This window comes from Balaenoptera musculus, chromosome 21, assembly GCF_009873245.2.
Source record: "Balaenoptera musculus isolate JJ_BM4_2016_0621 chromosome 21, mBalMus1.pri.v3, whole genome shotgun sequence".
In the NCBI taxonomy this organism is placed as follows: Eukaryota; Metazoa; Chordata; class Mammalia; order Artiodactyla; family Balaenopteridae; genus Balaenoptera; species Balaenoptera musculus.
Window position 1 is genome coordinate 29,031,237 of NC_045805.1, and position 13,949 is coordinate 29,045,185.

The window sequence follows — 13,949 nt, forward strand, 5'->3', positions numbered from 1 at the left end:
GGCTCCCTCCTGAAATGGGTCAAGAAATAATACAGACACGTTTAAAAAGAGGGGGGAAAGTGTCACCTGCTTTAGAAGCAAAAGACAAGACAAAGGGATACAGACCCCAGGGAAATACCCAGTTCCCACACTACTGTGGGAGATATGGTCCAGCCCAGGTCCAGGCCCTTAGGATCTTTGTTCTATTCACCCCCTATTTCTTTGGTATTGTCAGAAGACAAGATTCAGTTCCTGGGTGCTGGTGGAGGAGGGACAGTGGTTCCAGGGCTTCCTAAAAGTACTGAGTGAACAATTTGAGCTTACAATTTTACCTTTTTAAAATATTTAAAAATAAATCAAACTCCATCCTGTGCTCTACACAGCCCTCTTGACTCCCTGACATTGATTTGAGGAAAGAGAGGGGGTGTCAACGTTGGAAGGGCGTCCTCACTTTCTTCCACCGCTTCGGTTTGGCTTCTGCCTTGGGTACTGTGCTGTTGGGCTTGGAGGCTGCAGTGGTCCCAGGGCCCAGCTGAGGAGCTGCAAAGAAGTTCCCTTTGGACATCTGGCCTGGGGGTACTTGAAAGACCTGGCTCAAGAAATCCTGAAGGTCAGCAGGAGGGGCACCTGGGGTAGCTCTCTGCCGCCCACTGGTGCCTGGCCTCCGTGAACCAAATGAAATGTGATAGGGGGCTCTGCGGGTATCTGGGGAGATTCCCACACGCTGGCATCCAGCCCACTCTGTGATGTCATACACCTTTCTCTCCATCAGCGCAAAGTAGGTGATCTTGAGGCCCAACATGCTTGACTCGGCCCAAAAGTCTCCTTCCTCAGCAGGATGCAGCCTGTTACACTCAGCACAGTATCTGGCACTCCTAGGTTCCCGGTCCATTTCAAACCTCCTATGCTTTCCCTGGCATCGGCCACACATCATAGTATTCATTGCTTCTTTGAGGTCCTCCTGCAGCTTGGACAGAAACTCATTCACTGACCGGCTCAGCTCATTCTCTGTCATTCGCTTCATCTCATATTCCTTCCGCCTTTCAGGGTTCCTGACAATGTCCCAAGCTGCCCGCCGAACCTGGAAGGCCTCCTCAGCCCGGGGATGGTTATTTTTGTCAGGGTGAACCGTCACTGCCAGCTGCCTATAGGACTTCTTCGGTTCAACATCCGATGCTGTGGCTCCAACCCCCAACACATGAAAAGGGCTTAGCTCATCCTCAGGAACCCCAGCCATGGTCAACAGTCGAGCCACTTCCTCTTCAGGCTGGCAGTACCGACCACTAGCTACAGGTGCATTCCCCTGCCTATTGGTCCTCTGCTCGACCCAAGGCAACTCCAGCCAACCCCACTGAACTATTCTTACCAGCTGCTGCCACGGCCTGCTGTCTCTCAGCAGAATCAGGCACTGCTGCCAGGTGGGAGAGGCCAGCCAAGAGAAGAGCCAGGTGGCTTTACCCCTCCGGCCTAACCGGTCACGCAGTCCCACCAGAAACCGCCAGCCCAACTGTAGACAGCCCAACAAAAGGGCCAGAGCCAGGAGCAGCAAAGCACCCAGTAGCCTGAAACGGGTGAACAGCCCTGCCCCATAGCAAAACCCTTGGCTCGGAAATTGGGACATGACCTTGGCCCCGCCCCCCAGCCGCCCTGCCCAGACTCCCACCCAGACCCAAAAAAGGTCCAGATCGCTGCCTTTCAGCTTCCTGCGTGCATGGATGAGATGGCCACGAGTTTCCACGTACTGCCCCACTAATACCAGCAGTTCCGTCAGCCGCCGGCAGCCTCCCCGTCCACGCTGACGCAGTTCCTCTGCCCCCGCACTCCCAGTCCTCTGCGCTTATCTGCCCGACTCCATTTCCGACCCAGCCAGTGTCGACCAGGGGATCTGGGATCTCTGCGTCCACCTTCCCGAGTATCCTCCTTGGCTGGAACGCGGTGCCGTCGTCTCTGGAGTGCAGGTTTCTTTCCACTGGGCACACGTGAAGAACCACTGGGAAACTTAAGAGGTTCCCCCTCATCATATTCCTCTTCCAACTCTGCGTCTTCCCCCAAAGCTGGAGAGGTACAATGGTGGCAAAAGTTGCTAGAAGAGCTGTCTCCTCCCTCAGGACGAGGCCCTTCAGGGATTCCAGGGGTTCCCTGGAAGTTACAAGCAGATGGAATGGAAAGAAAAGAAGGCTTCCCATCCTCCTGGTAGCCAGGCTCATTCTCTCTGGAGAGTTCCTGGTCCACTCCTGACTCTTCTGAAGATGCCTCACTCTCATCAGGGTCCTCTCCATCCCTAGGGCGTCCTGGGCCCCTTGGAGGGCCGTGGCTTGGATCTGACCAGTGGGCTGGATTTGGGGGCTGCGTGTACTTAGGACTAGAGTGCTCTGTGAGGCAGCGGGTACCATTAGGAGCAGGCCCAGCTGAGTCCCTGAGTCCTGAGAATGAAAGTATGTCAGGGTCCACGGAGGGTCCTAAAGTCCTGAGGGAGGCACCACCACTCTGGTGGCTCCACACAGCCCTCCTCCTCCGGGTGCTTCCGGGCCATGACCCCAGGGCTTCCTGCGGATTTTCGGTCACAGCCATCACGGTAAGTTCCGATGCCGAAGAGCGGCGGGAACTCCTCCCCCTCGAGCAGGTGGGCCGAGGGCCAGGGGGAGCTAGAGAGCAGCTCCCCCGGCTCCGCCTCCCGTCCACTCCACACCGGGAGTTTTGATTCCCATTCATTTTGACTGAAATATATCAATGTCTACTGGGTGAGGAGAGGTGGTGGGAATTATCAAGCAAACTAGTCTTGTCTTTTTTTTTTTTTCTTTCACTGAGTTCATTGAACTGAGAAGTTATTGGTCTCAGACACAGACTTATTATTTAAATAAACAAGGAGATGCTATAGAAACTGTATAGCCAGTTGATGAACTGAATATATTATTGCATCTCATGACTATTTCAGTGCCAAGATCCATGTATTCAATGCAAATACCTCGGGCTGCAATTTATAATCCATTCTCTCATCTTGGCTCCAGAGATAGAGTGATGATTATGTTGTACTTAACTCCAAGATATTTTTAAAATCTCATGGTATTTGCCATATAATAAATGAGACACCGATCCTCAGTTCTCCTGCCGAAGGGAAAATGGACACTGCTTACAATCTATCACACCCTTTCTCATATCTCCCTTACTACATCCTCACCCTAACCTAGCAAGCGACACATGGAGATGTATCATTAAAGTATTTGCCTGAAAACCAAAATATTTATCCTAAAGCAAATCTAATATTCTTAAATCTGTAGCCACAGGAGGTGAAGAAACGAAGTGTGAAAGTATTTGCATTTGAAAGTACAAAGATCTTCACTATTTAGATTAAATGATAGGCAATTGCAATAAAGCTTCGATGTGTTAGAAGCCTTGTTAGGAATGTACGTATGGGAGAAACCTGTAACAGCTCTGGTCTGCTAGTCACAGGCGTGTGCTCTTAGATCTGCTACGAACTAACCGTGTGACTTCAGAAACAACACACGTGCCTATGCTTAGTTTCAGTTCATTTGCTTGTAAAATAAAAAGATTGAACTAGATTATTCCCAGGGTCTTTGCTGCTAAGAAATCCCATGTATTTTTATTTTTATTTTTATGCTTTAAAAATATTTTACAGATCTTAATATGAAACAGGATATGATTTGATTCTTGATATCATAACTATATACAATACAAATATGATATGACATTAAACATCCATAAGGTAAATATGAGGAATGCCATTCCTTACTGAGCATTGGCATTTAATCCTTGTCACTTTTTCACACCCCCATAAGGACTGCATCGGTGTGCTACTTTACAGATGAGGAAACTGAAGCTGAAAGCAAATAAAGAATTTACTGTGTCACACCGTCTACTAAGAGGTGGAGCTGGGGTTAGAAGCCAGGTCTAACTGTAAAGCCTGTGCTTTACATCACACCAGGATGAATCAAGCAACAAATTAGAGTCTGGTCCTGTATTTCCAATTTCCACTTTTCTATTCCAGGAACCACTGGAACATAATAATGATACCTAATATACATGAGTCTCTCCACTGTACTAAACGCTGTTCAAAGCACTTTTGTGTGTTATGTCATTTAAATTTACAACAATCCTAAAGGGAAACAGGAGGACAAATGGACAGAGAGGTCAAAGTCACAGATGTAAGTATGAGAGTTAAGATTTGAATCCCTATGTCTAATGTTAGAGCTTTACACACAACAACTCTGGGTTTTAAATGGAAGTTCTTTCTTAAGCAAGTAGAGAAAATGCTTACAAAGCTGGGTTACTGCATTGTTATTTGAAAGAAAACCACTTCTTGGTGTCAGTCTTATTGTGGATCTAACTTTCAGGTATATCCAAAAGTAGAGTATTTTGCCAAATCACTACTCTCATGCCTTAGGTGCTCAAAAACATTTCCATCTGTTACGGCTGCGCATCTCCCTGCTTTGCCCCCTATTTTGACTTCAGTATTTATGTCTAACCTGTTCCCTTTCCGTATGTAGCCTGTGAAGGGTTCCAGAAAACTCTAATAGGTTTTTGTTTGTTTGTTTGTTTTTGGCCGTGCCACGTGGCTTGCGGGATCCTAGTTCCCTGACCAGCCAGCCGACCAGGGATCGAACCCGCGCCCCCTGCAGTGGAAGTGCGGAGTCCCAGCCACTGGACCGCCAGAGAAGCCCCTCTAATAGGTTTGTGCGGACCATCTCAATAGTGAAGATAGCTTCAGTATTTTCAACAGTTGCGTATTTAGTAAGTGATATGTAATTTTACATGTGTAAAATGAATCATACTTTAATGCATTTTAAAGTACAGGAACCAAGAAGTAAGTGTATATATATAAAGAAGAGACTCTTTTTGTTTGCTTTTCATATGTATCTGCACTGGGTTCTCAATTTTTTTCACATATCAAGTTGTTGTAAAGGTTGCCATAGCAGAAAAATTTAATGTTTGGGAAAGACCATTTCTTAGGTTTGCTTTTTAAGGAAAAGAGTCATTTCAAGCCCTGTTGACATGTCACTCTTCGGTAAGATTTTCATTTATACTAAACATGCCTGACGTATCATCTTCACGGTCTTCTGTGACCTGGAAATGCTAAATTGTTCATTTCCGCAGAAGGGTTATGCTTCTGGCTGTGACACAGTGAATAAATCCATCATACTTCTGTCAGAAAGTAGTATCCCAATTTAGATTTCTTAACCCAAACAGTCTTACTGTGTCCACAGATAAAAACTGACATGAAAGAAAACCAGTTATTGACTGAATTCATCAAAGGTTTCCTTTCACCATCTTCAACCAACCAGCTCATGAAATGTACCCACTTTGCTGGGCCAGATTGTATATGTCAGGATAGTCTGAAAGGTCATTTGGCCCCTGAGAATATTTTCACCTTACACAGTGAAAAGTCAAGTGGCATTTACCCCTATTACCTCCTTAATGTAATAAATATTGGCCACTGATCTTGATTATTTAGCCTCCGAAATGATACAACCCTAACCCTAACCCTAATACCTCCGCAGCTCCACAGAACTGCTTGTTTTAGCTGCAATGCTCATACTCACTTTTCTCTTTCAAACCTTTGCATAAATATCACTTTCTCTGTGAGGCTTGATCTGATCAGATCATTTTAACCTACCCCTGTACTCTCTATCTCTTCCCAATTCATTCTTCTCAACAGCGCTATTACATCTGATGTTCCATATATTTTTCTTGTTTTTAGTGCTCCCCACATGAATATATGAATGCCATAAGGGCAGAGAGTTTTGACTCTTTTGCTCACTGCCATTTCCCTAGTTCCTAGCACAGTGCCTGGCCCATAGTAGGTGCTCAGTAAGGATTTATTGAACAAGCGAGGGAATGATATCCCCCCAAATAAAGGCTTGTAACATTTTTGGTATATCCTGTAATGTCCCAGATTTATATCTAAATATATCTTCTTATCAGGGATAGTCTATGAAGGGATTATTTTCTTTTCAAAACAATAACAAATATGTTCATTGGAACATTTGGCATCTTTTTTCAAAGATCTCAAAAGTCCAGAAACCTGGGAGTTGCACAGTTTGTGTCCTACTCTTGATCCACCATTGTCTCCAGCTGACTTTGTTCAAATCACTTAGATGTCAACTGCTCAAGAATCTAGGCTAGAGGCTGCCATTCATAAAATAAATGATATTACATGTGAATAAATACAGGCTTACATTAAAAAAAAAATCACTTAGATCTCAGAACCTCAGTTTTATGGGAATGTAAATTAAAGGACATAAGCTAAATGATGCCTAGTTTTGTTCCACACTCTGAAATTCTATGATTCTTAGGATATTTTCTTCCATCTACTCAATGTTTTCAGCATTTCCTGTGTATAGAACATGTACTGGTTGATAAATAGACAAAATACAAAACCTAAGTGCTTACTCAATAGATATAGAAAATAAGGAATCAGGCAGATCTATTGATATTATCCAGGTTTTTATATGTAAATTTATGTGAAAGTTATTCAAAAAGTCAAATGCTTCCTTGCCATCACCTCCAACATTGACACTTCTGAACCTGTGAATTACACCCTACATAAGCATGGCTCCACGATTCTTTTTTTATCTAGATTACAAAGCCACTGAACTGTCTTTTCATCTCAGATGCTCTACTGAACATACTATACAATTTTTCAACACCATAATTTGATCTGAGAACATCTGCAAAAAATCTGTAGCACATTTTTTCCACTTCTCAGCACTTGACTTCTGAGCCTCTCCATATCAGGCATTCTTGCACAGTTTCTGTGACATTTTATTGAGCAAACCACCAGAAACACTTCTGTAGAGCTCCAATAGGACCAGAAAATGAATCTGATTAACGACGTTGTTAACGGAATTCTTAATTACCTGCTCAAACTATGGATCAATCTGTTCTTTTAGAAATAAGAATCTTATGGCATTTCCCCCACTGTTATTCCTTATTTGAAATTCTTCTTATATATAATCAAGATTATCCCATGCATCTATTTATTTCCCCAAATAATCTAAGTTTCTGGGAAGAACTGCAAGGCTTTCCCTGTGGTTGGTGTTTGAAAAAGTGAGGAAGTTTAACTAAACATTCAAATTTTACCTCAGTCATGCACACATAAAACCTGATGTGCGCTTTCTCTTGTCGTATTTGTTTATTCTATGCCTATTAGTCTTCCAGGTCTCATTTCCTCTTTTCCCCAGAAATTCAGCAAGAAATGCCACCATGTCCTTTGATTCCCACCCCCCTCATTTTCCTCTCTCCTTTATTACTTGCATCCTAATATTCATTTATTTCCATCTTATTTTCTTATGGATTTCTAGCTATCTGCAACTTTCCTCTATTCTTTCTATTTATCCTTGAAGGATTTTATTTTTTATTTTCTGGTTCTGACAGTCTGGGTGGCTTGAACAACAGAAACTTATTTTCTCTCAATCCTGGAGGCTAAAAATTCAAGACCAAGGTGTCAACAGGGTTGGTTTCTTCTGAGGCCTCTTCACTTGGCTGTAGATGGGCGCCTTCTCTCTGTATCTTCAGAAGGTCTTCCCATTTTGTGAATCTGTGTCCTAATCTTTTATTCTTATAAGGCTACCAGCTATATTGGATTAGGGCCCATCCACACGGCCTTATTTTACCTTAATCATCACTTTAAGTACCCTTTATCCAAATACAGTGACATTCTAAGGCACTAGGGGTTGAGATTCAACATATAAATTTTGGGGGACACAATTCAGCCTATAACCGGTTCCCTCCTTTTTCTTTCCCTTTGGTTATTCAGCTACTATTTTTCTGTGCTTTCCTATTTTATTTTTTATAATTTTTATTTTTACTCTGGTCTCTATTCTTTAGACCTATCCCCTTTCATGCCTCACGGACAATCTTATTCCCATTAATCTCCAAGGCCACTCACTGCCTAGAATCCCAGCAATAACAAACCTTTGTTAACTTTTGGTTTTGAGACTAAAGAAAGGAGTTAGAAGATAAGACATGAAAGTGATGTATGCCTACTCCACCCTGAACCAAATGCTGGGAGGTCTTTTCCAGCCAGCCTACTGCCACAGCCAAGAACAAAAAGGGAGGCAAAAGGCCAGGCTGCCAGATTTTATCTTTGTGTTTGTTTCCATGAAGGACTAGAAAGATATTATCAACTTTGTTCACTTCAGACTTGCTGCTGACTCTTCACAGTTAATAACTGAGCAGAAATACATCTGCTCTTTCATTGCCACTGTCTTTGCAGAAGGAAATGCTATGATCTTACCTCATGAAGTACTGCTCAGTGATTGTGTAGCTGCAGAACTCTGGAGAAGCTCTCCTTGCTTTTCTTACTCAGAGGAATGGGGAGACCAACATTCAGTCCCTGATTAACCGCTTCCTCTTTCAGTGTCCACCTCCATTCTCTTGCCCCAAGTGTTTGTTGAATCTGAGCCTTCATTCTTTCTCCCAGTCGAGAGTACAAGAGAGAGGCTACTACTCTTGGGACGTATCCTGCTGTGTTCAGTCAGTCCTGAGTCTCCCAGCAGGCAGAGAAGACATATGCTTAGGGCACTGCAAAGCAGGAGCAGCAAAATGATATTTGAAAGAGTCTTAGGTTTAATAATGATTTTTCCTAAGAAAACCATAAAATGAGAAATCTTTGGGGGGAAATTAGATCTTTATTGGACTTTCTTACTTTTATTTTACATCTTGGTATTATTATTTTGTAATTTTTAATTACATATCTGGGAAGAATGGGTGCAACACAAGGTGCTCAGTGCCATTCTTTCTAATTGTCTTGGCCCAGCTTGTTTTCTATTTAAAGTGCAGTCAGAAATGATTAATTCTTCATTTTAAGAAGCTTGAGTACAAAGTGTTTTAAGTGCTCTTGACTGGAGTTAGTTTTCAAAGGCATTGAGTTTGAGTCATTGATAAAAGGAATGATTCAGAATAGTCACTGTTTCTGGGCTTGTAGCATTTTTATTTCATTGTGAATTGTACAAATATTTTTTCAAACGCCCTTAAATTCATACCTATTGATGTCTTGAGGTATTTAGTTCATGGGAACCAATCCAAAATAAATTCTTAGGATGCTTCCCCAAGGATTAAAGCTATAGAGTGATAGCTCAGTCCTTGGCCTGACCCCATCTGGAGGCTTGGGCTCCGTGTAGACTCTAGGACATATCCTCCTCCCATCAGGGAGAATTTAAAGAACTCTAGGTTCAGAGTAAAGGAACCATCAAATTAGCCTCTTTGCCCCTCTTGGTCTCAAGGTCCAGTAACTGAGTTCCAGTACTGGTAAACTTTCAACTTCCCAGACCCTCTGGGATTGTAGCCTTTCTCCCACTCTTACCAAAAAACTTGCTTTCAACTCTTGAATTACAGTGTCTCTTCACCAACAGAAGCTCATTCAATTTAAGGACAACACTGGGGAGGACTTACAGCACATATTAGCTCTGTTTTTTCTAAGTATCTTCTACTAGTTCTACTAGTGAGGAAATTAAAGCTCAGTGATTTGCCCCAAATCCCACATCTTGAAGCGAAATCTTCTGATTTGGCATGTATTGTTCTAATCTCAGCTCTACTTTTTCTCCCAAACAGACCCCTATACCCTATAAATAGTGTGCTTCCTGTTTTCCACAAATAATTTGACACCCAATTAAAGTAGAAAATTTCTAATGGGATTTAGACACCCAGTGATTATTCAAAGCAAAAATTAGAAAGAAGAGTCAAAGCATCTCGTCTGGATGTTGGAGCAGCTAAATGCCCTCAGAATCCAATACAGACTCCAGGCTTCCTTGTGGAGAAGAGGAAGCTAGTACTGGCACCTACTTGCCACCTCTTGCCCCACTCTTGCCCTTATTACATCACTTACAAAAGCACAAGGTTGAAAGTCTAATGCCGATTCTTGTCCACGCAAACTGAAGGTGTCTTTGGTTTAACTTCCCTTGCGTAGCAATTTCTAATACTATTTTTGTGTTGAACACTACAAAGAACAGAAAGTAAAGTAAATACTAGAATAATTTAAGAGTCAATGTTGCATTTACTAGGATTCTGCTTTTAGTTTATCTAAATATTTTCCGCCCAAATGAACTTTAAATGACTTGTATACAGTGTATATCCCCATCTCTACAAGAACCACTTGAATAATGTTGTAATTAATATGCACAGTCACAGAAATGTGTCCCATGAATATAAATACACTCTCCACATAGTGTACCTACATTTATACTTATTCTCTAAAATAAGCATCAACTGACATAGCCGGAGTGATGTGTATAATCGGTAGCAGAATACTGAGCATGCAAAATGTGCTAAAAAGGAGGCATATGTGGTGGGGCCAGTGTTGAGTATGTAGCAACACGAGTGATGGGAGTCCTCTGTAGTAAAGTCCACTGGATGGGGCGCATCTTGCTGTGTGAAAAGCTTGCAATGTGTGAACACTGACGTATAACAATTGTAGGAGCAAATGATTTAAATGAGTCTCTACTAAAACCTCCAGAGGTCTATAACTGATTTTTAGTTTTAGTTTTACATCAGAGCAAAGCAAGAACAATTGAAAGAACTTCTTAAGGCAGAACTTCCTTTTTGCTGCTGGCTGTGTCACTTGCTGGGAAAAGGGCTAAATGGTCAGAGCACCAGCATGCTAGCTTTCCCAGCAGGCAAGGAGGAAGAAGGAGGGTTTATGAGTGGCCTCGGGTCCGGTCTTCTGTAGGATAATACCTGTGACAAGTGGGGAGGGGGCTGGTGCCCATCCTCACAGTGTGGTCGGAAATAGGAACAGGAAACGTGGGGCATTTTCCTCCATTAGTTTTATTTTACAGATGTGCAATTTGAGATCCCAAAAAAGCAGTGTAACTGACTTAGGATTGCACAATTAGTGAATGGCAAATCCAGGGCCGTATCTGGACTTCAGAATCCTCTGCATCTACGTGTTTGGTGTTTGGAGACAAGGTAGGAAATGAAGATATTCAACTGAAATTCAATACATGAGGCTACAGAGTAATTCACATCCAAAAAGTCTTTACTGACACACTGACCTCCAAAAAATGAGGTAGAAAGTGAGCACTGATATCCAAGGGACCAATTACCATTAAGAAACCTGTTCTTTCCATCTGCTCCAAGAGCTGTTCGCACCCAGCTTCACATACTCGCAGGCCTTCAATCAATGGTAACAGGCCACTCATCTGTTAACAGTCATAAGGCAGGGGCAGAATTTCTGGGTCTGGAAAGATCTGAAGATCTATCCCATCACAGAAGTCTTCCTTGCAATATTACTAAGAGGTGAGGATGATTTCGCCTCTATTCTAGAACTTGCAGTGGCAGAAGCTAGCTATATTCTGAAACAGTGCGATCCATCGAATTGTGCTATTTGTATGGAAACTGGAGATTAGGGCTACAAAGTATGGTCGCATCTGCATCTTGAGTTCTGCGGGACAATGTCTTGTGAGCAAAGAGAGTACTAACCCAATGCCCTCCCCCAAGCTGTTCCATTATACTCGGGTCTCAATGATGGGGACCATTTCTTATTTTTCTTTGTGTCCTTGATATTTAGAATGAATAATGAGTGCCTTGTTGTATCTATCTCCAAATCAGGGCTGTCTCAAACAGTCTTTCACTTCACTTGTGCCCTGCAAGTGACAGTGTCTACCTGGACGAAGGGGGGTTCCTTGTACAGTAGCACCTCTGTCTCCCAAACCAGATATCAGTGGGGCTGTCAGCAGTAGCAGGAGAAAAGCGGGGGAAGTTCAGCTTTTGCCAAAGTACACAGACACTGTGTAGGCCAGTGGTGGCCCTAGAGGCAATATGTATATGCTGCTAGACATCAAGAGAGAACTGAGAAGAAAAAGCTGTAAGAAAAGAATACTAACCAAGGTCCTGAAGCCCAGAAGTGGTTTCTCCAGTGTGGGAAGTATTGACATATTAACCAATCCTTTGGTCTTACACCACCAGTGAACTTCTGCCCTCAACAAAAGCAAAAGGTTTCTGGACCCTTTTAAGGATGAAAGGAAGAGTCAGTTTGGACAACCCCAAAGGTGAAAGTGAAGACTGCATTGCTAAAGGCACACTATTCTGAGGGGATTGCGAGCAATGTAGCAACATACCAGACTCCTTAAGTGTCTAGCTCCAACCTAACTTCCAAGCCTCATTTCCTACAATTTAGACCCCTCCCTTGCCTTACTCACCACTCCCCTTCATCAAACTGATGCCATCTGTGTTCCAGACACACTCTGCTTCTCACCGTTGCACAAACAACAGGCTCTTTTTCATCCCTCTGTGTTAAGCTATTCCCTCCTATTAGTCTAGCTTCTTCCCTGGAATTGACGTGGCATGTTCCCATCCACAATCCTGACCCAGCTCAGAGGTTATTGCCTGTGGGGACATGCCCTCCCCCAAGCTGTTCCATTATACTCAGGTCTCAATGATGGGACCATTTCTTATTTCTCTTTGTGTCCTTGATATTTAGAATGAATAATGAGTACCTTGTTGTATCTCTCTCCAAATCAGGGCTGTCTCAGTCTTTAACTGGACTTTGCTTTTATGTGGCTATAATTTCCCTACACTATCTTACACTTGTTTTATTGGCATATTCTTGAAATTCCAAATCTTTAGAACTTCAGTTTCTTTATCTAAAATTGAAGCAAAGATGTAAATATATCATGGGTTCAGAGGATTAAATGAGATCATGTATGTATAATATTTAGCAAAGTACCTGGTATATTAGCAGGGGCTAGATTATTATTGGTTTATATTCCATTCCCATGGTGCACATGCTTTTAAAAGACTGAACTTCTAAAACGAAATCAGGAAACCAATGACATTAAACTAGAAGGACAATAAGTGTAAAGTCAAAGAAAAACATGAATTTTGCTTTAAATTGTGACCCATATCTATCACAGCAAATATTTGTTTCTTTGACATTTTGGGGAACTCACTTCCAGTTCTCAAATTCCATGAATGCCTTTCAAAGACTCAGCACCATTAATTCTAACTAGAAGTGAGGCACGTAGTGTGTGGGTAGATAGCTGGTTTACTCTTGATCCGTTTTCTGCTGTAGCTTCTTACGTAAGCTAAATATCTGCCTTATAGAGGAAGCCTGCTCAGTGTAGAGTCTAAATATTTCATATCATATTTAAAATCCGTAATCATTGCTCTGGATTTAGTTGTCATTGGGATCAGACTATCATCATCTTCCACATAAAATTCACTTTATTATAATATTAGGTCATAGGTAATGATTTAAGCTTTTCCTTCATGAGGCTCACTCATCTCCATTCCTCAGAGACCCCATTTGCATCATGTTTTAAAATTCTATGTAGCTTAACTTAAAATCACTCTAAAGCTTATTAAAATGGGACCCCAAATACGTTTTCTAGTTCATGAAAACCAGTATCATTGCTACATCCATATGATTCAAAGAATAAGTTTACACCGATCCAGACCTGTTGCCATTATTTGTCAGGCTGAGAGCGGTTGATTATTAATGGTAATTACTTGCGTAAAGAATCCCTCCCCGGGTTCTGAATTTTAAATCACAGCACCTCCAGGTTTGCTGGCAGAGGCTATTCCTCGAACCGAAGAAAGAAGGAGGGAACAGAAGCAACAGGTCTTTCCCCTGGGAGGCCTTTGGGGGGATGGATGAAATCACAGATAGTCTTTAACCAAATGCCAAGCCTACCTGACAGACTCCGCACAGCAACTCATAGGGTCCAGGAGCAAAAGCGACGCATCTTAAACATACTCCCAGCCATCGGTCTGTCGGTAACAAATTAGACTTGTCACTTTATCCAAGCAGATTCAGTGAAGACGTTACCAGTGTTAATGATCTGTGCTTGCCATGGGAAGAAGAAGCAGGAATCTGAGTCTGGTGGTGCCCAGGGACAGCTTTCAGTTTCTTTTCATTTCTCTTCTCTTGGCTGCATGGTAGCATCACAAGTGAGGCTTTTCCACCATCATCCTTCTCTCAAGTTTGAAAAATGTCAGATGGTATGAAAGTCTGT

The 13,949-nt window shown here is 42.5% G+C and overlaps 1 protein-coding gene across 1 annotated transcript; it reads right to left on the reverse strand.

Moving 5' to 3' along the window:
- Positions 1 to 406: 406 nt before the first annotated feature.
- On the reverse strand, positions 407 to 2,512 carry LOC118888016 (dnaJ homolog subfamily C member 14-like). The gene is given in 3 exon segments (XM_036838969.1): positions 407 to 1,797; positions 1,800 to 2,476; positions 2,478 to 2,512. Coding segments are annotated over 3 exon segments (2,103 nt in total).
- Between the last annotated feature and the right edge of the window lie 11,437 nt (positions 2,513 to 13,949).